Raw genomic sequence first — 27,823 nt, 5'->3', positions numbered from 1 at the left:
TAAAGCTGTTATAAACTGCTGATCACCTCTCTACTGACAACTCAGTTTCAAATTGATTAGATCATTACATTTTATTTGTTTGCACTGTAATCTGTGAGTGCATAAAATTTCTCTGCTGCACTTTTACCAGTAAGCGTGTTTTCCTAAAAGAGGAGGATGTTTTTGTTCAAGTACAAGACTTCAGTATGGGTAAGATAGCATGATTCCATTGAAGATACAGAAAGAATGCCAGTTCTAACAATTTTCCACGCTTTAATTTTTTCAAGGCCTATTTTATGTAGAAAGGTTATGGTTAGCCATGTTTCTAATGGAGTGCATGCCAAAAAAACTGTGGTTGAAGTGATATGCTACAAGTTTACCTAAATCAGGTGCTCCAAATGGATGGAAAAACTTTTGTTGTTTTTTTTTCTTGAACTTTGTGAGGAGTTTCAGAGATTCTTAATTTTTGTCCTATTAGTACCTGCAATAGTGTATTTTTATGCCTGTAGCAAGAATAGGTTTATTGTCCAAATAAACATGACTCTGTGGTGTAATACATGCTTTTAGTGGGGGTTGGATTGAATAAAAAAAAGAGGAAAAGGGTCAGTCTTACCACAATGCTTTTCTAAATTTTTGGGGGGTTTTTTTGTTTTTTTTTGTTTGTTTGGCCACACTTATTTTATCCCCCCTAATTATTAGCACCTCTCAAGTTTTGGTGGTATGGAACATGGTTGTAAGCTTGGTTTCCAGGGTGGGGGAAACCTTGTTAAACCATCCTGGGAATAGAGCCAGTACCTCATGAGGCAGTCCCAGTCTCCCTTTGCTAAGTTATTGCATGTGTTATTGCTTTCTGGTAGGTCAGATCTAATAAAAAGTAGCATTTTATTTGTCTCCTGTCACTGGAGCCAGGCAGCTTCAGAATATCTAAAAGTTTCATCTCATGTAAATATCAGTGTTTTATTGCAAGTAAATATGGTCAGGGTGGTTATCCCAGTGCTCCCTTTTATCTTGTGCTGTTGAGGAATGGCAGGTAGCCAGCAAACCACTCGGGGGAATTCTGCACTCTCTCGTCTGTCTTCTGGCTGCAGGCAGGTCATGCTTTCTCTCTACCACTGTATTTGCTATAACTCACTGTAAAAATTGATACCTTTTATATGAGGAGTCAGATGTTTTCAGTTTCACTTTGTATCCTAAGTGGAATTTTACTGTCTGCTGTCATGGACTTTCAATTCTTACTGCACTGAAAATAAATGGAAGTAGTTTGGCTTGCACACAGCCTTTGAGCCTGGCAGTGTGCACTGACAGATCTGCAGCCTTGTGTGTTATCTACAGCAACAGCAAGGGCTTATAAGCACTGTGCACTTCATGGGTGTGCCCCACCTCAAACAATTTAATTTCCATAGTTAAAAATGTAGGTTTCTAGGAATTCATCAATCCAGCTGCAATTACAAACAACTGACCCAGCAGACATGCTTGAATTTGTGACACCAATACAAGGAGCAGGCCACAAGGATGGTACCTCCTTCAGCTGTCAACCATGGCCTGGCAGCCTGGATTTCTGCTGCACTGGGAGAAAGGAAACAGTGAAGGAAAAAACATGCAAGTATTATTCCAGAACTTCAGGATCTCTTTAATGACTAGAAACTTCAGGGGCAACTAAATTAACCACTTAAACTTTTTCCATTCATGCCATGATTTTAAGGAAGGACAAAACATGCTGATAGCCAGTAAATTATTTTAAGTTTACATCTTGGTTTGATTTTTTTGTTATGTTGTTTTTGGTTTTTTTTCCCTTGAGTGATATTAAAGCCTGCACTTCCCTGAAGACCATTAATAAAGTTGTAGTCCTCATGGCAGGTGCTGCCCTGCAGTGTAATCCTTGAGCTCAATGCACCCACTGGCTCCCTGTGTCACACAGGCGCTGCAACAGGCAAAGAATAACTTAAAAGCCCAAATGTCTTAAGACAACATCTGGTTAAAAATCAGCCTCAAATCTAACAAGAATGTAATTTTTTTATTGATCTCTCTCCTTCTGATCCATTGTAGGTGTATTTCACAAAATTATATTAATAAAACACCGGACAGATTGTTACACTTCAAATAACCAATCTTCAATTATTATTTCATTGAAAGCATGTACATACATCTTATTAAAAGTAATAAATTATATGAGAAAAGGAGGCTGCCCATAGCCATATATGATGAGCATTTTAGGAAAAAAATCTATTATATAATTGATAAACCCAGTATTTAATGTGTGAACTAATGAATGCTTCTTACAAAAAGTGCTCTCTGATCTCTGTATAAACTTAAAAGATAGTTATTAACAACTATCCCTTATAAAAAGAAATACATCTTTCCAAATTATTTAATAACTTACTTCTTAAAAGTTTGATTTGCAAGGATATAGTACTTTTCCCAATATTACTCTGATTAATAGCCACAGTTTAGATACTACATGTGTTTTACCACATGCATCTTTCATACTGTCAAATAGAAGTACCAGGGGATATCAACTGATGTCAATAATCCACAACTGCACACAAATCATGACTACTGATTAGTAAAGCAATTACCATATTAAAAGAGTTCAGCAGGGCTCAACATACTGTAAAATTACAAATCAGTCAATACCACAGCCATTATATAGAATAGCATTGATTGGATGTACTAAACATGAGCCTTGATGACAATTGATCACAATGAACTCTGCTCACAGAGGAGTCTGGTGCACTAATTGAGGAGCCATCCTTAAACAGAATAATAAATAGAGGAGGAGGGGAGAGGAGAAATGGCTACAAAGCTAGAGTCCTGCCTGTCTGTGCAACAAAACAGTAAAAAACCAAAGAGCCAGGAAGGCCCCTGTATGCTGGATGTTCACTAACTTCCAAGCCTCCTTTTCCAACACCAAATGTTGGAACACCTGTGAACTCCTCACAGGTCATCTCCCCAATTTGTGCCACAGCTGGGAAACCTACTCAAAAGAGTTTGAACACCTCAGCAGAAACATTTCCAAAAGCAAATCCCACAAAGAGGCCAGAAACCCCAGAGGTCTCACCTGTGACACATGTGAACAATCTCAATTGGTCTGCTTGAAATCAGGCCTCAGACTGCACGTGTAACCAAAATATGTTCCTAGAGAGGGGAGCTGCCCAGGCTGCTTTTCTTGGCTTTGTTCAGGGCAAGCTGCACGTGGAAGAGTTTGAGTGAAATGCTGTGTTGTTAAATTTGGCACTAACAGTTTGTAGCTCTCACTACAGCTCAAGGAAACACATGCTGGTAGAAAACAAGTTCCAAACATCTTCATTATCCTGAAAACTTATTCTGAAAGCATCCTCAGCCCCAGATCAAAGGTACTGAAGAAACTCATCCCAGCAAATGCAAATGTACTGCCTCCAGGCTCATCCCAGGTTTGTCACATCTACCGAGTGTTAAAATACAAAAAAAAAAAAAAAAAGAAAAAAAGGAAAAAAAGCTCAGGGATTAGACCCCTACCTGATTTTGAATGAACTAAAGAACAGAAGTAGTTCTGAGCCTGGTTTGTGATAGGGAAGAGATGGCCTGGAGAAACCCAACACAGCAAAGGCTGCTGAAACTTCAAGCGAGCACAAGTTTTGTGGGTAGTAAACCACGACCAATGTTCGAAAATGCAGTGTTTGGGTATGCAACGTTATTCCTACGTTTTCATGGTTTCCTGGAAATGGGAGAGCAGGATGTGCTCTACACTGGTACCAGTTTGCTACCAGTGACTGGACGCCAGCAGATGGCCCCCGTTGCACATCTTTTCTAATGCTCAGCACAAGGTGCACCTTGAACATCCAGCCAGCTGGGAAAAGCCAGAGATGAGCATTTAAAAGTTCCCAAATGTAAGGCAGCACTAGAAAAAGACATTCTGAGCCGAGGGAATAAAAGACTTGAGCAACATCAATCAGTATTGCAAGTACATTACAGGGAAAGATTATTATAAAAATCAGCACACTGAGTTCCATTATAGACCTAAAGGAGGACTTTTAAAAATATATTTAGTTTTCCATCCACACAGCTGTTAAAACAGTGATATCTTCAAGAATTAGAAGCAGCAGCTATTTTCATTCTCTGCCCCACCCACACAGTGAGTTATTTTATTCATTTATTCCAAACTACATTTATTTTCAAACTCAGGCAGCTCAAGTTCAGGATGAATGCACGCTGGACCACTGTGGTTTGTTTCAGTTTCCTCAAGCATTAGTGCCACAGCAACACATCCCTCACATGCCTCATACATAGGTACCAGCTGCAGCACCAAATTACAAAGCAAGGCTGCCTAGAATGTAGGTCTTCCCTGTACTTATTAGCTGTATCATATTTAATTTGGAAATCAGGCCATTCAGTCAACTAAAGAATGAGGCTCCTTGGTTAAGGGCAAATATATTAAATGGTAAACAATAGAGGAAATTTGGGCTTTGGAGGAAGACAGAGCTCACAGCTTGTCCAAGATGATACGTTTTGTCTATGTTGTTTGCACAGCTATCAGATAATAAATTAAAAAAAAAAAAACAAACCAAAAAACCAAAAAAACAAGCAAAAACATTACTGACATTGACAGGACTTGGGGTTTGTTTTTTTGTTGTTGGTTTTTTTTTTTTCCCTTGATTGGCTTTGTTTTGGGCATTAATTGCCTGATCCACCCAAACACTCCACTTGCTTCCATTTTAGCCTATCATGTGTCACAAATGAGCATGAGACCATGCTGCATTTGATCCTGCAAAGGTATGTGGTAAAAAGAGGATCTCTAATAGTTCAGAAGCCTGGTTCCTGCAAGACCAGTGAAAGATAAGTAAAGAGGAGGAGTAACACAAGTGCAAGATCCTTGATTGTGAAAAATAAGCTGTTTGGCAGCTTCCCACTTGCTTTGTTGTCATAAGAACATGTTCTTTTTTATTGTTACCATGCCCTTCTGGTGGAGAAGGAAAACACACTTATCTGTGGAGACCTTCTGGATAATAATCAATTCCTCCATAACCTTGGCAGTCCAAGGGCAGTATGCAATCTCAGGCAAAAGCAATTGCCAAGGCCTCTGCTGATATATTCTGTATTACATTTGCATTTCAAGAGCAAAGAAAGGAGGAGGTGGAAGGTAGGTAGAGAAAATAACACCAAAAATCAGAAACACTTATTTAAAGCAGGGCAAGACAAAGCAGTCTCTATTTCAAGTCAGATTGGCATTTTTACCAGCAGCTAACAAAGCAAACTCCACTTGTAATTGACAAGTTCGTGGGTTCATCACTTGCTTTATAGTTCCTCATTCTATATGTAAGTAACCACTTCACAGAGTTTTCAGCTTGTTTTGCTAAGACAGCCAAAAAATGGCTGAGAAAATACTGACAATCCCACCATCCTCTCACAGATGATATGTAATTCTCACACATTCAGAGGTCTGAGCTTTACCTTTACACAACTTGGATAAGATAATAAGGATCACACATTCTCAGGCTCCTCTTGATGATCTGGACAAGTGTTTCAGGACAGGGAAAAAAGGCACATAAATCTCGTAATTTCTTACAGAAGCAGAAAATTTCTCTTCCAGCAGTTGTTCTTTATCTCCCCATATTTTCCTGCGTCTGGCCCCTCTTTTTGTCTATTCAGGCTCACATTTTACCTCTGAGAATGAAGAAAGCACACAGTAGTGTGGGAAAAATGCTCTCAACACTTGTCTTACTGCAGTCTGTTAGCAACTCAGAAATCAGTCACACAGAAAGAAAATCTCCCAGTTTTAAACTCTGGCACACTGAAAACATTTGAGAGTTATCAGGATTTTCAATCACATTTCTTCACATTTTTATACCTAGAAAACAAATCAACAGCTTAAACAGCCATAGAAGCATATCTTACTATAGTTGGGAGCAAGTAGACCTATTCCCACAGGAGGAGAGCCTGAGGCAATAATCCTTATTGCCTGGTGGTTTTCCTTTTAGCCTGGGTGGCTAAAAGCTGTGCAAAAAGGCAGATTCTCCTACTGCTTTCACATGACACCAACACTTAGACTGACTGATCCACCAAAGAAATTCACATACCTGTAGCAATGCCAGGGTTGGCCACAAAAGAGGAGAGCTCAGTTCCATGCTACGTCTGTGCCATGCAGCCTCAGAGCAATTTTCACTTCTGTTGGTATTCTGGATATTGTTTTTCTAGACTCTCCAGGGCTGGGCAGAGTTGTATCTGTGCATCTGTCCCTCTGTAGGATGTATTTCACCAAGACTAATCCTCTGTCTTAGAATCTGAGACTTCAGCCAACAGACTGCTCTCATGTAAACATGTTCTTACCAAGGTCTGTCTTAAGAGCACCTTGGCCAAACCAGCAGCTATTTGTGTGTGTTTCATTAGGGACATTCAGATAGTTAAAGAAGCCTGATCCTTCCACATGGGAGCTACTTACCAGGAGAGCAGATATTTTATACCAATAAATACTGTAGGAGATGGAAATATTCCCATTGCATACTCCTTAAGTGCACTGGCTCTGTTCCTGGAGGATGGTCTTCAGGCCAAATCCTCAATCTTCACATCCAGTGGCAACACAAACAAGCTATCCAGAAATAACTGCAGCAGAGGACAATGGATGTCACATCATAGGTTTTCTTTAATTTGTGGAATGCATACAAACAGACTCAGAAAGGGATCTAATAAAACCACAAGATATGATTTTTAAAAAAACAGGGTATTTTTTTACGACACTGTCCTTGGCTGTTATTGATTTATCTCAGCTTCACATACCCAGGCATCAGGGACATGCTGCCCTGGACACTCTTCTGCTCTTTGTCACAGCAGAAAATTTTCTGCAATGCCATCCCTGGTCTTGTGACATGGAAGAGTCAGCATCTGCTTTTCCCCTGTGACATCCAACACTTCCTCTCCAACATGCAATTCACAAAACATATTTTGGCGAAATGCTTCATGTCTTCTGACATCAGGAGATCTACCTCTAGAGCAACATGATTACTGTGGCTCACAGGAATATTGCTAGTCTAAGTCCCTGAGAGAGTCTAGCAATAGAGAGCTGATTTATTATAAGTAACCATTTAAGTCCTCAAGGTATTGCAAGTATTTTAAAGTGGAATTTTAATGAACATAATTCATTAATTTTACTGTCGATTCTTCTCAGCATCAGGGAGAATTTTATTAGCATATTTTATGTTTTGCTACTTATAAAATTATAGTACTTTGCTTTAAATATGGAAATCTCTTTATGGTTCCCCTGCTGTGTCACATGCAAAATACCTTACGGCAACAGAAGGTAAACAAGTTGGGTTTAATATAAAACCAGTCTATTTTCTGGTAGAGATAAGTCATGGAAAAATGAGATAAAATAAATAGCATTTAACAAACATTTCCGTTTCCCAAAGGTCCATTTTCTATTACTATCTGGCAATATTTTTTCTGTTGCTCTTCCTTGAAAGACTCTTTGACCTTTTTCCTTTTCAGTCCCCCATCCCTGAAAGATACAGAAAAGAAACAACCTTAAATTCACTTCAGGGTCAAGGCAGGAAAACATTACTATATTTAGGCTATGTAGTCAAAGCAGTTTCCACTCTTAATGTTGACTTCTGTAAGACAATGCTAAGACTTACCACACCACAATGCCCTTCTTTTAACCCAGCATTTAACAGGCAAGTAATTAATCTTCACCCAATACTGCCTGCTGTCTAAATCCACCTGACAGCTCTGTTTCTCTCTATCTACTATATTATTCTAATTATTCTAATGTAATTGTTCAAGTAATAAAGTAATATTTTCTGAATCAGAGTCAGTAAGGGTGATGTGCAAACAAAGCAGGTTTTAAAGGATTCCATGCTAATGTTTCAGAATACAGAACACCTTTAAAAACAATTCCAGAGGTGGTGTTTCTTACCAAGGAAGCACAGACATTCCTGCCCGAGCAGCAATGACAGCCTTGACTCTGTCAGCAAAGTGAACAGCATCTTCTTCTTCCTGAAAAAAATATGTGAAATAATTGCTTTACAGCATAGACATTTTCTCTGTGCCTCACTTAAAGAGATAGGTTTTTGTCAGACAGCAGGCACTGGGGTTTATGCCACACCCACAAGCTGAATGTGAGCTGCAGGGCAGTTCCAGCTGATCCTGGTTTGCCATTATTTGGTGCCAAAAAAACCTACATGGGAGGTTCTCTGGTTTCTGGAACAACCTCAAACAACACACAGCCTGAGGTCCCAGGCCTGGCCAGAGCAGGGGATGCATCCCACATAAATCCATGCCCACTTAAAATTAAGATTGTAGCACTGCTTCCTGGCCTTTGTCCATTAAGTTACCAGTAAAGATTCAGAACACCTTGTGTAGTAATGCAGACCTCCTTCCAGACAACATTGCACAAGCACTTTCAAAACATACAAAAGCATAAGAACCTCTTTGACCATCGGTGGCAGGTACCACACATTGCAGACAATAGCCCAGCTGGTTAACACATTGAAAGCATAGGTCATCATGGAATGCTTTGTGCTGTTCCAGAAGGCATCTCCAAAGCGGGGGTCATACTGGAAGACAAGAAGAATAAGCTGCCTTGGTTTAAATCACATAAACTACCTTTTTTTTTTTTGGCCACAAAATCACAATTCAAATTGTTAAATAAGGGGAAAATCCCTGAAAACATCCTGAAACTCCTGAAAACATCAGTAAATTCAGAGCAAAGCTCCAACATTTATTACAAGTTTCTAACAGTTAACCTTTACAAGCAGTGCATGACCTCCAACTGTGACAGACCTGTTGAAACACAACTATGGCAAAAGACTTACTCAAAACATAAAAAATTGTCTTCTACAGATATGCTGACTACAAAGGTTTCCTTGACAATGCTCACATCAATTTTGACAACTTCCATAAGATCAGGCTACATTATAGTTCCAGAAAAAGTAACTAATATTTCCAGATCTAGAGTGACCTGGCTAAAGCTACTCAGGAAGACTTGAAAGTGCCAAGAAAACTGCCTTTATCCTCAGAGCATGCAAGGGCCAGGGCAGAAATGACACGTTTCCCATACTGGTTAAAACCACAACAAGTTTCTGTTTCTCAGGGCTTATTCACTATTTATGCACACCAAACATATCCCTTTTCAAGGCTTACACATGAGCAGCTTCTCTGAGGAGCATTTGCAAACAATCCTTCCATGTTTGGAAAACTGCAGTTACAGTACCTTGATTGCTACTGGATGGATGGTTCCTCCTACCTCAAAGCTCCCCTTCTTAAACATCATTACCGATGTGTTGTTAATGCAGGTGCCTGGTCAGAATTAAAATAGATAAAGGGCTTAATCCACTCTGACAAAAGTATCAGGAAATGAATCCTAAACTGTCTTAAGGAGACTTAGTTGTTAAAGTAGAAAGTAAGCTTTAGTTCTGGAACATAATCCAGAGCCTTGTATATCTTCATTATGTTACATGCTAAGCAAATAAACTTCAAGAAACTTTGTAAAATACTAGAACCTGACTTTTAATATCTCCCAAGAGCTAATTAATTCTACAAACTAAAAACAAACACCTCACTTCCAAAGACTAGATATAATAAATGCACTCAAAGGCAAGAAGTAAGAAGAGCAATAAAATCAATACAGTTGCTTCCTACCTTCTGGGAAAATTAAAATGGGTAACTTGGCCTTATCTGCAATGTGTTCTCTGATTCTGTGGAGAGAAAATAACATTTCAGTGTATACTTCATATTTATGTTTGTCCAAGAATCTAAACATCCATTACCTCTCACATAGGACAGGAAAGTTGCTGCAACTGGAATATGTTTCAGGCCTTATCTCACTATCTCTTTGCTAATTAAAAAAGTAGATTTTCTACAAAGCTGTATGAAGTTCAATTTTACCATTTCAACCAGAGAATGGTGGTAATTAAAGCATGTAAAAATAACTTCCAGATTCCAGCTATGAATGCAGTCAAACTTTTCTTTAGACTGAAATATATTCCAAATTTCTAGTTTGCATGCTTTCTAGGTTCACAAGATCAGTTTTACATGTATCTAATGATTCTCAACATTTAGTTAAGTGACGAATCACTATCTTCCTACATTTGCTGCATCATTTAAAACCACAAATGTCACCACTAAACAGATTACAGACACTAAAATCTGTTCTTTTCCAAGACAACTGTCTTTCCTACAGCTCAAAAGCATGGAGCTCCTCTTTGGTCTGCATTAAAGAAATCACAAAAAACAAACAAATAAAAAAGAGAGACAAGTGATGGCAAAAAATGGCAACACTGATGACAAATGACCAGACCTGATCAGACAATGAAGCAAACATCTCACTACCTTACTTTTTCCTCACCAGGTGACGGTCTTTCATTTCCGAGCGTTCAAACAACACATGCTGAGAGGTTCGCATGCAGGATTTTTGAATAAGTCCCATAAGCCCTCCATGTACCTGGCCAACCTGAAAGCCCAAAAGAAACTTCTTACAAAGCAAACACACACACACACACATTTAAATGATTAAATTCTAAACACAGATGCAAACATTACTAAGCTTATTGACAAATTGTACCAATCCCCTTGGTCCTAAATGTGCACAAACCTGCCTGCATCTAGTTTTCTGCAGTCCAAAATGTGAGTTTGAATGCTGTCAAATCACAGTTTTTCTACCAGGAAGTTTATCTTACCCAACACTACTTCTATGGGCATCTCAACATTACTGATATTTACCAACTATCTTGTTCATACCAAGGAATAGCATCCATCACTGGCCAGGATTAGGACATCCAATGGAGATGTATGGTTGGCTACACAGATGCTTCCTTGCTGTGGTTTGTTTTCCCTGCAATGACAACCATAAAAGTTATTAGTTAATGTTTATTATCCAGACTACAGGCCCAATCAGGTGACAAGCACTGAAAAGTTTCTAAGTGTCTGAAGAGAGTAAATCATCTACACACACCATGCCAATACACAACAGGAAACACAGGAGTGCATGTGAACATCCTGACAGAGTATGGATGATCCAAGCAGCTTCTTGCATCAAGTTGTACCATCACCAAGTATCCAGGCAGTAATGGAATAAGAATCCTGAACCAAAATTTGAGATGTTAAATACTGCAAGAAACAAATTCCAGACTAATAAGGGCAAGGTGGCAGCACTCACCTGTTGTGGAAATTAACAAGGCCACTCATACATCGGATACCTAAGGTGGCACATATCATCTGGACCTGGTTGCTCAGCCAACCTTTGACTCTAAAAGAAATGAAGCCATAGATACATTTCCAGTTCTATGGGGTCACACATGCAATGTAAACTCTCTGAGTTACCCCCAACTGCTGTTACTACAAAGACCATGCTAAGATTCACACTGCATGTCTGCTTTCAGATGCCATTGCCATAACTCTCCCTCACTGCTCATTTTACAGGAGACAAAATTTTACAGGAGAGAAAAAGTCACCTCATGATAGTCCACATCAGTCCTCTGGACTTCAGCAGAGTGTTCCAACTACTAGTTCAAGTCCTTAAAGAAATACAAAAGAAATTGAAAGAGCCCTCAGCAAACACCTACCTGCCATTTGGAAACTGTCCTACTACTGTAGTGGCCAACAGCAGCAATAGGATGCTGAAAACAGACAAGCAGATGCTACAAAGTAAAATAATCTTAATTAAACACCAAGAAGCAAAACTGGAGGAGTAAGCAAGAAAGTATTCTTATTTGGCCCTTTGATCCATTTCACAATGCTTCTTTCCAGCATTAATAGCATCTAACTAGCAACAAACCACTAGTTAACTAGCACACAAATCCCTTAATCCAGCTTTGCTGGGTTTTAGAAGCAAATTAATTACTAATAAAACATATGGAACATGAGAAATGTACTTTTTTTTTTAAGGGATATTTGAGTTTAGATGGCTTCTTGCAAAGCTCATGTCAGGTTCTCCTTCCTCCATAGCCAATAGTGTATTATTTCCCAGGTTGTGGGAAAGAGCCATGAAAAAGGATCCCACAAACGGTGTCTGGCTCACCGGAAAGGCAGCAGGAGGCAATAGCGGATCAGGATGCCAGTGACCCACACAGCAGCCACTTTCCAGCTGACATGGTGCAGGTTGGCATTGGTCCTGCTGAGGAGATTCCAGGACAGCAGCTCCTCGGAGGAGAACCGGCGAGTGACTTCATCTTCCGCCACTGCCTCGCAGCCCTTCTTGGAGAAGTACATGACATCAGCAAGGCTGAAACACCCTTGGCACCGGCCAACAACCTCCTCTTCCATGGGGGTCTCATCTCTCTGGATGATCCCTGCGGGAGGAAACGAGCCTTCCTTCCACATGGTGAAATGAACAATATGGATTCCAAAGAGAGTGAAATACATATGCTTTTTAGAAACAGCTCTTCTCCTACTCAAGCATCAGAATGGCATTGCTATGCCTCATTTATGTACTGACAACTCATTCCATATAGAGTTACTTCTCTAGTCCTAAGCCCCTAAATTGCTGAGGAAGGAGGAAAGAATTCTGATCAAGCTGCAAGTAACACCTTGAGCACAACACCTACTTCACTCTTGTTTACCAAATAACATAGACACTCACACACAGAAATGCCAGCTATTCATTGCCAAGATGGCACATCCCTCCTGGTGCCCTGACTCAAATTCAGGCAGAGTTTATATGATTGTTGCTCTTGCTGGTGTTGATTAACTTTATTATTTCTCAGCTGTAAAAAACACCTTCCTCTGCATTTTTTTCCCTTAGAACCTTCTATCTTCCCCTATCCCTTCGTTAAGAGTCACCTCATTACCAAGAAACTTGAAAGTGCCTGGATTTCCCCTCCCCAGACATACAAATCATTACACAGACACATTGTGCAGGAAGAATGATAAGACATTCTTGCTCTGTTATTTGTAAAATCACACCCCATAGGACAGCCACATAGCATGTCTCAGATATCTGCTGAGGTCACTCTGAGACCAGATTCTTATCTGGCTGGTTACAGTGACTAAAATTCTCTTGGTTCATACCAGCTAACACTTGGTTTTTTTGTCTGCCCATTCCCCCACACCTTTTTTTTTCTTTTGAGGAGGTGTATTGGATGACATTAAATATGCATTGTAAAAATACTCTCAATTTATCTTGATCAATCTGATCAGAATCACAAAACTTTCTTCCATCTGCACTTCAGTGAAACCTTCAACTCCCAAGAAATCATCAGACCAGAAAAACATTAGCTGACAAACCAAGCAGCCTACATGACTAATGACTAAAAGTGGCTCTACAAGTAACAAGATAACTAGGAAAACTTAACCCACTCCTCTTTGGTCAAAGAAGAAAGGAAAAACAGTTGGGCAAAAATTATTTGGATTTTATCCTCATGTCTAGAAAAGAGTGCAAATTGTAACTGTGGTCCATGGGATGCTGTAGCTCTTTTACTTGAGAGACCCTGGATTTTTTGCATGCTAGGGATTACAAGAAGCAAAACATAACCATGCAAAGCCATGTCAAGCACTAACACTCATTCCTCCCAGTCCTGTAAAGAGAAAGCTGGTGGAGCCAGAAAGCAAAAAACACATATGAAAACAGGGATACTTCCCAAATGTTTATCAGCAATGTCTTTCTATACCCACACTAATCTCTAATTCCTTTTATGCACAAAACTCAGAGATCATCTTTTTTATAACATGTTTATGTAGGTTTGTAACTTCAATGGATATTTGCTCATCAAATTCCCTTCTAAGATTGTTAAAGAGTTGCCTTTTTACAAGATAAATAGTGCTGTGTCCCCTTCATCCAGAGATCTTACCAGTGGAGATTAAATTTTCAAGTGCCATCGCCTTCTGCTTTTTTACTCCCTCCTCAATCTGCAGGGTGGCCCACTGTTCCCAAAACAAGAAAAGCAGATGTTGATGGTTTTCATTTCATCATTTCCAGACATCCTGTAATTACTTAAGGTGAACTGTCTGAGTCTTTTTTACCCCTGACAGGTCTAGGATTTTAATTTTTCAATTCAGCCTGAAGGGTGCCCTGCACGTCTCCTGTTTAATTTGTTACATAGACTACCTTTTGCCATTTCCAGGAAAAATTGTTTGGCTCAAACTTCTTTTCAGTTGTTTTTTTCTGGGGGTCCAACAAACTACTGAGCTACTAATGAGACTCTATAAGATCCAATGTGTCCAAAACTCTCTCTTCTCCAGTTAGCTTAATCAATAGGATTATACAAAATAGTATCACTGACATTAGACACACACCAGAAAAACAGATCTGAAAAATAGATCTTAAAGAATAAAAGTGATTACCTCATTCTGAGGGCATTCAAGTGGTCTCTGTTGACAGAAAACAGAGCTGGCAACATTTTGTATCAATAGTATTTCAGAAGATAGCAAATTTGGTAATGAGCTTTCACCCATCCCTGTATTCCTCTTTTTGAGCTTCTTGTGTAGAGCATCATAAAACTCTCCATTTGCAAAATCAAACATAAAAACATCCCTTGTTTTTGAAGTTTGCCTAGTTTTGAATGTTTTCATCATACATACATAGACATACAAATAGTAGCTCTCTTAAGTACTAAAATCTGGCTGTATTTATGTCAAATACATAACAAAGGGCCACTTGAGAGTAGGCTCTGCTCATTAAAGGCTCAGTTAATGCCTTCACTTGCCATCTCCAACTGATAAGGATAATCCATCTGCTTCATATAAACTCTTGCTAAACACTGTATTTCCCTCTAGCTGACATGTGCAGCCACACAAGCCACCACAAAGCTGATCTCAAATAGTCTTCACTATGTTACAACATCTCATGAGCAAACAACAACCAGATTTTTGCCACCCTTAAGTTTTGCTCTCTACCAGCTCTTTCTGTAGCTATTAAAGTTAAGTCAGTAACAAAATGGACACTTTGCCTTGACATAATTAGGATATTTTAGTTACCCTTAGCTGACCTTTTTGGGTTTTTTACCAGCCATCATAAAAGAAAAGAAAAAAGCAAAGGCAGAATAGACTTTGATGTGGTATTTTAAACTCCATACAAACCATCTTTGATAACACCTTAAAGCAAACAACCTTCCCAAAAAAGAAATTAAAAACCCACACCACAGACCATCACCTTGTCTATACTTCCCAATTATTCTCCTGAAAAGGTCAACAGGTACATCATCTCTCTCAATCTTTTGCAACACATGGAGAGTCATTCAGAATGGTGGAGCCAGGGGATGTCATGAAAACAGCAGCCCACACACTGAGAAATGAACGAACATACAGAACAGGTACAGGAACGTTGCAAAAGAGAGTAAAGACAGACATGGCAAATTCAACCTCTCTGCAAGATACTGATGGTCCTCATCCCCTCCCCAACATCTTTTGGGATAGTTGCATGGCATGAGGGAGGAAAAAGTATAATATATAAAATATTTGAGACTGACAAATAAAGCCTTCCGCCTTAGTCTCTGCTTTCCTGTCTCATGTCTACCACCCTTATCTTGCCTATCACTGTCCTCCTACACAAAAAAGCACCTGTCAGCTGGCCAGCATTGCCAGAAATGAGCTTGCTCATATTGTCCTGAAGGATCTGGAATACCTCCAGGAGCATAAATGAGCAAGACAAGTCAAAACGAACAAAAATTTATAAAACTTACTAGTAAATTATCAAATCCTGCCCCCTAGCACAGAGAAAGAGTGAGGCAAAAGCTGCAGACTAAGTAAATAGTTAAGGCTACAAAGGCAGCATCCAAGGAAGATGAGGAAGAGCTTTCAAAGGCTGGACAGTTACATAGGGCTCATTAGCTTGGAAAAGAGCTGGCTGAGATGGGTTAAACAGGCGTCTACAAAGTCTGGACTGGTATAGAGCAAGTGCTTAAGGAACAGTTATCCATTTTCTCTTCTACTACAAGGACTGGGGTTTACCATGGGAAAGCTTTGGAAAGAGTGTTTAAGCAAGAAAAAAAGACAATGCATTTCCACAAACCATTGTGGGACATGAAATTCTCCTAACTTGTGGCTTGGCACAGGGGGCTGAAGCACAAGCAGTGAGGAGGGAATACAGCTGTACAGTCACCCAGGCCTCAGGCTTTCAGTCAAGCCATTGAATTGACATCTGTCTGGGTCAAACTCTGGACTAATTAACTCTGGAGTGGCCACTGTGTTGTTCTGCATTCAGCAGCATCTGTGTGTATAATTTATTTTCAAAAATGAAATAAGGCTTTGCGATCACCTTTGTATTGCACAGTGTTGAGACAGAGCTGTCACGCTGGTCTCCGTTGCAAAACAGTAATGAAAGGATGTTTTAAATACCTTACAAAAAAAACATAGATGTTGCAACTAACACAGAATTTAAGTATTAAATGTAGCAACTTCATTCCTACGTTTGCTGACTGAAAGAGAACTCAGGTGTTGCGCTTTCCTCACTCCCATTTCTGAAGTGATGAGGATGCAAGGAGTCCAAAACCCAGCAGCTGATCCCACCTGGAATACTGAATACTTGACAGCTTAACTCCAACAGTCCATTTGTCTGAGCTTCCTGTAATTACATTCTAAGCAAAATGAGGGTGCCCAATACTTCATTATATTAATTACTGTCTTCACAGGACATAACATGTAATACAATGTGGAATGTTATTTCTTATTTCTTGTAGGATTTTTCCTCCCTTTTCCTTTTCAAGTATAGCTCAATACTCCATTCTTTCATACTATGTAATAATTCAGTTTTGTCTCTCTTCCCATATTTTACTACCTCATATCCCATATTCTCAGAAAAGATTTTTCTAATTACTCATTACATGAACTTTTCTCTATCTTTCCCTCACGTGTGGCAAAGGCTTTGGAACAATTCCTCTATGTAAAGTCTTCCACTCTGGTGGCAAAGAGAAAAATTGGTAGGTTTTCAGCACAAACTAAAATCACCATCTAAGACCAAGCACTTGTGACCTCTGCCAACAGTGGTGTCTGCCTGGCCTCACTTCCCCTTGCCCATCACAAACATGAACCCAGATCAAATGGTGTGAGTGTTATGCTCAGTGTCTGAGAAGATGTGAGTATCCACCCTCAGGCTCTGAAAAGGACTCACAAATCTCCTGGCTGCTCCATGGCGACTGATGAAATGGGTTGAGAAGGGTTTGTTTGGGATAAAAGCACAGGTATAATTTGTCTGGGCTTTGATGAAGAGGCCAGCTAAGGATAACCATGTATTTAAAAGCACAGCAGTGCAATTTTTCACCAGCTGAAGAGTCTGCAACCTGTGCCATACTCCAGTAATGTATAGCATACAAGCAACCTCTGTGCAGAAGTGAGCTCTCAATGCAAAAACTACTCATAATTTTTAGCTGTCTGATTTCTTTTTCTCAAGAAGCAACAATGCTCCAACTTCATACAGGAGTTCAGATCTTGTAAATCTCCAGAATATTTCTTGGCAAATAGAGCTGCAGCTGTTTAATGTGTTTCTTTGACTCTTCACAGGGCTCTGAGAGCATGGCATAGATTTCATCCTAGCAAATTCATCTTCTTTTGCAATCACTGGAGTAATATCTCTGGCACAGCTTTGCTACTATTCTCATCTCCAACAAACCCCAGGACAGAGAAAACTCAGAGAAAAGAAATTATTTACAAATAAAAGGTTACAAACATATGTGAAAGAATAACACTAACAAAACCCAACCATGTTCACCTTTATCATTTCCAGAAATATTTGAAGAGTAAATTAAGTGTAGTAGTAATAATAATAGGCCAATAGATATGCAATTGAGAAGTTACTGTATTGGAGGTCTTTTGCTATTACATTATCCATATGTCCTCAAAAAAACCCCAAAAAACCAACCACAAAAATCACCTGAAAGCAAAAACAGCCACCCCAAATTTCAAACCTTGAATCTGGCTTTTATAAAATGATATATTTTCTTTCTAAAATAACAAGTATCTAGATTCCTTGACAGAAAAGCAGCAGAGGGTAAAAATCATTTCCATACATGATTACTTCTTTTCTATTTAGTCAAATCATCATTCATAGTGCTAAAACACTTCAGTGAAGTCAAGAAATCAAAATTATTTTTCTCATCATATGCCACCATTACTTATTGTTTAGTGATAGATCTGAAAACTTGAGTTTTATTCTAAGACACTTTTGCTCCCAACAAATTAAGTAAGGTCAAAAGATACATTTTCTTTGAAAACAAAACTGTTAAAAATATTTTTTGACTTTGAAGTCCTTGATTTCAGTCTCCACTCTTCTATTTTTCTCAAGTTGCCAAACATGGAGGAAAATAAAACATGCCTTCCCTCTGCTCAGCTGTAAGAAACAGATACAAAGAAACCCCTTGGGTGAGAAGTTTTCTATTAATTTTGCTGGTCTACATAACAGACCAAGTCAAATGCAGCACAATGGAGAGACCAGCCATAGTGCTCAAGGTTGGATTTTTGCTGCAGCACCACCCAGTTGTTTGGCACTTCCTAGAGCAGTGATATTCCTGCAATATAGTCAGTAGTGTGCTAATACATGACTAAGCATCTTCAGCATTTCCAGCTCAGCTCTCCTGTTTCACCATTCCAGAGGACAACAGGAATCACGGATGTTGTCTGTGCATTATCCCATTAGCAACATCACAGGAACACAGCACCACAGCCAGAAATCACTCAGCACCTCTCTAGGCTTTCAATGTCGGCTTGTTTGTATCTCAGACAAGCCTGCTTTAAAGCTGACTTATCCCAAGCTGCAATTTTGGCTGTATTCTGCTGAAAAAGCAGTGCATGGAGTTGTGCTGTTCCTGTTATAAGCTGCTGTGGCAACAGAGAACTAGACACAAGAGGCTCTAGCTGATCACATAACAATTAACTTATTTATTTTTCAATACATTGATCCTCCACGTTGTGAGCACAGAATTATCATGCTCATAACCTCTTACAAAAACAGTGGAGAGAAGAATACTTCATGTGCTTTACAAAAGAGAAGTGCCTTCCTACATAAAACATGCACTGAATGGGTCAAACATCTCTTGATGTTAGGAAAAGCACAGGGAAAAAAAATCTCAGAAATTATTTTGATGCTCACCAACTGCAGCTGCAAAGCTGTCCAAAGACAGGTTTGATATGAGAGTAGCTCTTAATTAAGGTAGTAATAAGAATTTAATTAGCATACCACCAGCTGATTAAAAAATATTTCACATATAAAGGCTAATATTACATACAGCCACCACAGGCAGTCATTGCCTGGTGACATCACTATCTGAAAAAAAATAAGTAACCTCTAAATTTTGCAGTCATGTGTACTATGCTAAATGATGTTCATACAGCTGAAGACAGATAGTGCCCAAAAGCTCTTAATCAGTACAAAAACAAATAAAACAAACAAACAAACCTCCCTCAAGCCCACAAACAACACCCCCCCCCCCCAAACAACAACAAACAAAAGAACATAAGAAGAATAAAAGACAGAATTGGCAAGGTAAGATGGTAATGATATTAACTGTATCACACTGGTACAGACATGTTCTACTGCAAAACAGATTACTCCAATGGCTTAATAATAATAGCAACAATAACAGTGTTTTCTGCCACAGGTAGAAAGTATATTCACAGAAAACAGGTTTATGCCAGAAGCACAAAGTTAATCTACTGGAAAATGGAAATGCTTCACTGTTCAATATGATGAATTTGCAGCATCTACTTCTGGCTAATAATGGATATCAAAAGTCAAACTTGAAAAACTAAATGGGTTCTGGCTTATAAAAAGCCCCAGAAACCTTTTACTGATAGAATCGGGATCTTAGCCATGATCTGTTTATCTCTAGAAAAATTATACTTTTAGAAGGTTGCACACAGATTCCTTTAAGTCTTGTACAGCAGAACTTGTAACTGCTGTATCCCCAGATTTATAACTGAGTGAAGCAAACACACAGAATCAGTGTTCTTACCTAGAATATTAATTCCATACAATTAAAACAGTCCAAATAAAGCCACTGAAATTTATATACATCTAAAATACAACTCCCACAAACTAATAGATCTTTTTCTTTATACTTGACTTGTCATGAGTATTCTACTTGCATGAAGCATTCTAACAGGCATGAACTAGAAGGTAATATCATGGATTCTCTACTTTAACCCCAGAAAACCTCAAACCAGTAGCAGACTATAATCCAGCACATAACTAATATCATTAAAGATACCCCTCAAAAGATTATCACATAAAGTAAAGCTGCAAACAACACATGCAAGTTAATGGATATTTTTTCTTGACATTATGGCATTTCTATCAAACTTATAGATTTTTATTTTTTGACTAAACATGTCCTGTAGCAGACACATACCTTTTGAACCCACTACTCAACTTACCTCTAATATTTTAATTAAAATTTTCACATAGAAATGAGAAATCCCCAGTGACACTCGAAACACTGAAGGCAACAAAATTAATGCCACAAACAAAATCATCCAGATAGACAAAATCCTGCCTTCTGTAAGGCCATGGCCTCCTCTATTTTCTTCCATGTTTGCTCCTCCAAAATGCCAACCAGCTGCCTTTCTGAGAATATATGCTCATCTGTAGTGGAAAATCAAGCAAGCTCAAGAGACAGGCAAATAAAAATGCCACATTGTAAGAGCCAAAGCTGTGTCTAGGGGAAGGCTGTAGCTCACTGAAGACTGACACTACTGATACTCTCAGTGATAAGGTAATTTCTACCCTTTGTCCCGCCCTAACTCCACCCACTTCCTTGTAATCGATAAGCATTTGCTCATCACGGGAGAAGAAAGAAAAAACATGATAAGTAATATTATATGTTGGATAATTAGATGCTGCCAATAAGGAACCTTGTCAGTGTAACAACTGGTTTTCACAAGGTGTCCTGCCAATAAATTGCAATACAGAACTAGGTGGGTGTGTTTTTCAGACTGCCTAAAATCTTTTCTTCTAAATCTTATTAATTCACATGAAGCATTTCCCCAACTGATGTTTGCACAAATCTGTGATTTATTCAGTCAGATTTTCTATTTCATGGTGAAACAACTGCCTTGTTTTGGTGTTTGAACAAATGAATGAAATGGAAGCTTGAGGTGCAAGTCAGGCTTTTTCTACTTTATTTTATTTTTTAATAACACATATGAAAGGCAGATGCAAGTTTCAGCAGGCAATAAACCTGCTCCCTGCACTTTATCAGAAATTAGCCAAAAAGCCTGTATTACAGGGTTACAAAATACACTGTGGTGAAGTAACAAGCCATCTATCTTTGCACCTATTCAACTACAGAATTGAAATGCAATAGATAACCCTGTTTCTCCTTCTAGCCTATCAAATTTCAATAGTTTAATTCAGTATTTTTTAGAAAATACCCAGCTCAACCCCTTACAGCCACCCTTCTCGTTGTACCTTTTTGTGTGCATCACAGACGATACAAAGTGAATAAATCTAGAACCTCAGGTGAGCTCACCAGCTGCTCCTTCACCACCTTCACGCAGAACAAATTAACCAGCCTTGGTGGAATGAGCATTTAGGGCACAACTTCCAAGAGAGTGTGATGTGCCAGTCCATAGAAGATCTTCCCTTTGCCAATACTTACAATGGTGTGTTTGTCTGAAGCCGGGGCTGCCCTTTTGAAATATTCCCACCCCCAAGTACCATGGCTTGGTTTGTGTTGTGGAGCAGCTGGGTTCCTTAGAAATGGAAGCAGCCCCAAAGATGCTGTGTAAAATGTGCACCCAACACTGTCCAGGCAGTAAAAGCAGCACAGCTGCCAGAGGGGGCTGCACCACCTCTAACTTACACCACACACCCAGGCACCAGCAGGCAGACTCCTGACACTCCATGAATCCATGGCACGATTCTTGTGCCACATAGTGAGTTGAGCAGCTTCTGTACCTTCAGATCTGCTGTTGCATGACATCCCTCAGGTCTTCCAAATGACATTGCAATCTTTTCCAGCAATATAACTTCTCTCTGATATCTTTTCATTACTTAGCTTCTTACCCTCTCTCCCCTTGCAGGCCACCTTCTGAGCCTTCTGTATCTTCTACAAAACCTCACTGGTTTGGTTTTTAAGTGTTTCTGCCTGCTCAGTGCTCCTTCTCTCAGTGGAGCCCCTTTCTCTCCAGCCTGCTGCTGCCAGGTACACCATTAAACATTGTTTCTCACCTGTCCTGACAAAAGGCTTCCCTAGGAACAACACTCCATTGTAAAACAGCTTGCTCACCCATTTCTCTGTAGCTAGCATTCCTTATTCTCCTTTCTGGTCTCCTCCTCAAGTGGCTTGCCCAGCTAACACACATTCCACAGCGTGGCCTGTGATGGAGAGCTGGAGGAGAGGGCGTTGATCCACCTGGCAGCACTGTGAATAGCTGCCATCAGCCTCGGCACAGGGGATCGGTATGCACGTCGTCTGGGTGCTAAAAACCCCGTGGGCGGGAGGGTGGAGGTAATTTCTGGGACCTGATTTGAGGCAGGAAAGGTGGGCAAAATGCAGCATTGCAAGGAACAGGAAGATGTGGTGACTCGCTTGGTGGGATGCCTCAGCAGTAAGTTTAAGGTGTGCACAAGACAGATCATTACTTAAAAGCATAAAGGGAAAGAAAGACTTCCTTAGCCTGGGTGAGAAGAAGTTTCCTCTCCTGGATAAGGGAGAGTTGCTTTTCATCCTGTGGAACCATATAAAGAAAGAACTGAAGAGTTCCTAGTAGCTGCTCTATTGAGGTGGTGAAACCATCCAGCCCAAAGGTACTACAAGATCCATATGACCAAGGCTCTTCTTTGCTTTATCCACTTTGTACCTCCCAAAATAATGAAAACCATTTCAATGGTCTTACTATTCTGTTACCATTGGTGTCACATGGTTTGGAGAGAAAAAGAAGTAATCAAACACACAAACAAAATACCTGCACTTTAACCACCCAAATTGGGAATGACAGCAAAATCGAGGAGATTCTGCCTATTAACAAAATGGAATAAAAATTCTAATTCAATGGAAAATTGTCCCAAAACCCACTAAGGAATGAATCTGAATACTAGAACTTGTCCAACCATAACTAAGGAGTTCAATCTTGTTAAACTTCTGCCAAAAAATGGCTGCCAAAGCTTCTAAAGCATCTGTCTGCTCTTGAGACCATGAGCATAAGAATAACTGAGACATGTTGGTCAAAGCACTGTATGTCTTTTCTCCAAAGCACTTGAGACTGCTATAGAAGTGAATATGGATTTGAATTTTATCTCTGCCCTGAATGAAGGTAATGAATTTGCTCATGATATGAAGAAGAAAGGAAATTCTTTAATTCTCCAGGCAATTCATAACATAGCTTCCTATTTTTGGTCAGAAATTTGGCATAGCTTTTTGCACCCCATCACTATTATTATTACTATTATTATCATTATTATTACTATTATTTCTGCAGAAGAGCCACGAAATGCAATTTTTGTCAAATTCCAGTGTGAGTAGATATGCATCCAGCACTAAGCTGAATAACTACAGTTTGTAATGTGGCTACATAAACTTCTTCAGCAAAATAATTTCTTTCAGAATTACTTCTGACATCCACTGACTAAATAGAGTTTCTGCATATCATTCTTTTACCCTTTCTGTCCCTCTTGCCAACAGCCAGCCTGCTGCAATCATGTCTGTTTTGAAGCTGTGAGAGAGGCTTTATCCAGAAGGGGGAAGGTGTTGGAAATAATTAAAATAAACATGCCAAAGAATGAAGCATTCATTTGTAAGGTCCAGTAAATAATAACTGATGAATTTGTACCAAATAACAACAAGCACTTTTTTTATGATGAAGTACCCCATATGTCAGGAAAAGCCACCAGAAAATGTCCAAAATTCTCTGTCCATTTGAAATAATGGAATCCAGCTTAGAAGAAATCTATGTGGGTGACACAGGAGCAATCCAAAAGCAAAGCTCCCTTTAATTTAACAAATTTCAAATTGGCACCCACAAGCATAAGAAATTCACTTGAAACAATCCCTGGTCTCCTAAGGAAATGCCAAGGAGATGGAATGGGCATCACATGCCCACTCTATGTTCTAGATCCCTTGAGGTCATTCTACTAATTTCATGTTGCAAAACATTCCCTATTGCCTAACTGCCGTTGTTGGAGGGAACCGGAATTATGACCCATTTATTTTTTCAGTGCAAGAAGGAGCAAACACAGCACTGACCTGTGTCCATCTGTAGTGCCTCACATGGAAGGGTTAAATCAGGTAAAAACAGCCCTTTCCTGCACAGCAGTGGCTACAGCAGTCAGCTTTTAAGCAGGTTCATATACACTGTGAACAGATAAACTGCACTGGGAGGGGACAGTTTTCAAGAAGTGCCACTATGGTTTTGCCTTCCCTCTGATACACAGGGGAAACACTTGGAAATAACACTTGCCATGGTCTTCAAAAAGAAGGAATCACACCATCACAGAAATTTTGGCAACCACTCTTTCCAGGTATGCTTCCCTCCTGTCCAACATTAACCATTCCAGTGACTCCAAGGGGATGTCAGGGGAGAGTCTTCAGCCTGCCCTTCTTGCACCACCTTTCTTATCAGACCACTCAAACACCATGTCCCCAGCAAATACTGCTCCAAAGCAGCACTGATCCATCAGCTGCAGCCAGGAGGTGCTTCAGGTGCTGAAGTAACACACTCCCTAAGGGTTAACAAAGAGGTATTTCTACCTGAGGCAAATGGCAATGATCCTGACTGTCAATCAAGGTCAACTTTCTATCACTTGATCCTTTTTATAGGAAATACACAGGGTTTAATTTTTACCTGTTTGGAGTAGCAACATTGTCAAAAGCTGCTTGCATCCAGGGTACAGAAGTGCGTCCTGACATTGCCATTAGGCACAGGAAGATGCTAATTTAAGCTATTGCTAAAATTATTCTTCTGACTTTCACTGTAGGGCTTCCAGGCATTTTTCTGTGAGTTTTGCCATGCTACAAAGCAGACTGATCTATATAGAAAAGCTTTGCAAGACAATGACACAGAGTTAGACAGCAAACTGGGCTGACTTACCAGCATCACTTAACATCCAGGGATACCAGGATTATGTCTTGAAGAATAAGAAACTCTTCAAACAGGACTGATCAGAACATTCTACACTCCAGCAATGCTCATGAGTATATTCAGAATGAAAGCTACTAAGAAGATCTCTTTTTCAACTAAACTTTAACCAGCTATAACAACTACAAAAAGCCTTTTTTATTAATGCTTATGTCTTCTCAATGTTTCAACCCCACATTTATCAAACTCCTTACCTAATTGCTACTCAAGGGTGAAATTATCTCTGGTAGTTTTGTTTTGATATTTATCAAGACTGAGGTTCATGCTTGTGGAAAATCCACCAAAAGGCTAGAATAACCTTAGAGATCACAAATTGCATGGTAAGCAGTGTCAGGTGCAATATTTATTTATGGAAAACACACTGTCTTCATGCACTGAAGTGCAAATACATGCTCCTCTGCATTCTCACTATATTCTCACTCACTGAGCTATGTCTGCTGCTCTTTAGGTCTCTACAGATTTTATCTTCACCACCAAACAGGAGTATGTTTGTATCTCACCACAGTAACATTGTCCTACGCTTTATCTTTGGCCATCAGCAGGCAATCATGAAAACACAGAAGAAGTATCATTAACTATTGTATCACTCATTGTATGAGTGTAACACATTTAGCTCTGACCACACAAGCATTATTGTTTCCACATAAATTAAATTCAACAATTACAGAAAGTTATTTATTGTATCCTGTGGCTTACAAAAGGCTTGAGTCTTTATATCTCAAAACAGAGAAATCCACTACATGTTCTGATTACATTTGTTTGCCTCAGCAATGTATAAATACCCACAGATGTGTAGGCTTTTCATGGCTGTTAATACATACCTCATAAGTTGTCCATATAAATCTTGTATATGGTTTGTGTACCATTGACCCAAAGCAATAAATTAATTTGTCAATGCCTAACACTTATTGCATTGATTAAATGCATACAAATTTCTCCCAGCTCTGGCTTAGGAGTGACTGCAAGGACAGCACAAGGTCCTTTGGGATAATTCCTGAATTGGGTCAGCATTTCGTGTCCACTTTCAACGTTTTTTCCCCAAACAGCTATAGAAGCCTGTCATAGCATCTCTTCTTGTTACCTCTACCAGAGCAAGATGATAATGGAATCATTTGTTGTAATATATCCCTTTAGATGTGTTGTACTTGTTTTCCATTTGTTTAATACCACATGGTGTGCACTGCAAGAAATGCATGCTAGCTCTTTCCCACCAACATTGTACACCATTCTGTACCATCCAGAGACTTGTCATCCCCTTATTCAGAGATCTAGATCATTTATGAGTGTGTTAAGAAATGAAAGTCTTACCTGGTCTCTATCTCCACTGTAACAATAGTTAAGAATCACAGCAGTTTTCCCTTCTAAATGCTGGCATCATTCATACATATTTTAAACAATACTTAAAGAATTTTATTTAAATGCAAATATGCTAAAACTAACCATTCTCCTTCTAAATCTTGCAAAAAAATTTAAGGGAAAAGAAACTGCACTGAAAATATAATTTTTTTTTGCAGCCTAAGAAAATATATGTGAGACTTAAAAAGCATGGAAATACCTCTTGAAAGACACCAGGTCCATACATCCTATTTCAAGAGTCAGGAAATTAACATCTAAGGCTAAGAATGTACTTACCTATAGTCCTGATGAGGGACAATATCAAACATTTGCTCTCCTGAAGTAAAGGAGTAAAACTCCTGCAGCCTTTAGACCAGAGAATGCTGTCACTTGTAACTCTCTCTTCCTGAAATTGTTTTCTGCGGCTTTCTTCTGACTGATACACCAGGAACACCTTCTAGAATGGGAAAAAAAAAGGTTACTACAAGTATTAAAAAGAAGTAAGACGTGACAATTCACCAAATACAAAACACACACTCTGCAAACAGTCTTTGTCTGAGGAAGAAGCGGTACAAGTTCCTGCTGTCAGATCATTATTTAGCATTATCATTTTATTACACCCTTATCACACTTTATTAGGTTATTAACTCAGAAGACTCTCCCCACATTCCCAAAGAGCACCTCCAGACATACTCACAGCCGCATGTCCTGTTTGGAAAGGCACAGCCTTGGTACGGACAGGAGCTCAGCCAGCCATGCCTTTCATACTGCAGGCTGGCATGACACAATCCTCCTCCCCCGGAGACGGGAGCGCAGCTCGCTCCACCCTCGCTCACACCGGGACAAAGTGGCAGCTCAGGTTAAATGCTGGTGTTTTGGTGAAAGCATCAAACCAAAGCTCGCAGCTCAGTGGGGCTCTGCCATCAGCACAGATCCTGCCGGCAGGGGACTGGGAGCAATGGCTGAGGACAGACAGCTTGATCCATCCTCGGGACAAACCCCTGAACTGCCCCTAAATTCTGCATTCTTTGTACCCAGGATCCGTGGGCATCCCTTCTTCCCCAGGTGAGACCATTGAAGCACGCCCAGCTCTAAACCTTAAAAAGACAATTCTATCAACAAACAATTTGTCTTTCTAACACATGGACATCACTCAGAGCGTGCTTGTTAGCTGCTGTCTTACAGTCTTAAGCTGCACCACGGGAGGTTTATGTTGAACATTAGGAGGAATTTCTGCACAGAAGCGGTGAAGGGGTTGCCCAGGGAGGCGGTGGAGTCACTGTCCCTGGAGGTGTTTATGGAAAGCCTGGACGTGGCACCCAATGCCAGGGCCTGGTTGACATCATGGTGTTGGGTCACGGCCTGGGCTTGATGATCTCAGAGATCTTTTCCAACCTAATTGATTCTGTGACCGTTCCACGGATTAAATCTCCCTGGGAAAGCAGGCCAAGATCAGACACAGAGAACCCGCTCTCTCTCGAAGGCGCCTGCGAGCTCCGATTTTGCGGCTGAGGGGAGATCCGCTGCCGGGCCGGGCCGG

General features: G+C 39.8%; 1 protein-coding gene across 1 annotated transcript; it reads right to left on the bottom strand.

The window, feature by feature from the left end:
- Window positions 1-6,578: 6,578 nt before the first annotated feature.
- Window positions 6,579-27,817, bottom strand: LOC130252836 (glycerol-3-phosphate acyltransferase 3-like). Its single transcript, XM_056490831.1, has 13 exons — window positions 26,981-27,817; window positions 26,581-26,740; window positions 13,734-13,806; window positions 11,966-12,236; window positions 11,511-11,585; window positions 11,105-11,194; window positions 10,687-10,780; window positions 10,284-10,399; window positions 9,589-9,644; window positions 9,161-9,246; window positions 8,376-8,504; window positions 7,865-7,944; window positions 6,579-7,447 (listed from the first exon to the last, which is right to left on the bottom strand). The coding sequence occupies exons 3-13, from the start codon at window positions 13,759-13,761 to the stop codon at window positions 7,333-7,335; spliced, it is 1,140 nt and encodes a 379-aa protein (XP_056346806.1). The 5' UTR covers window positions 13,762-13,806; window positions 26,581-26,740; window positions 26,981-27,817; the 3' UTR covers window positions 6,579-7,332.
- Window positions 27,818-27,823: the final 6 nt, after the last annotated feature.

Source organism: Oenanthe melanoleuca, chromosome 4 (genome assembly GCF_029582105.1).
Source record: "Oenanthe melanoleuca isolate GR-GAL-2019-014 chromosome 4, OMel1.0, whole genome shotgun sequence".
Lineage (NCBI taxonomy): Eukaryota > Metazoa > Chordata > Aves > Passeriformes > Muscicapidae > Oenanthe > Oenanthe melanoleuca.
This window is presented reverse-complemented; position numbering and strand designations above follow the sequence as displayed.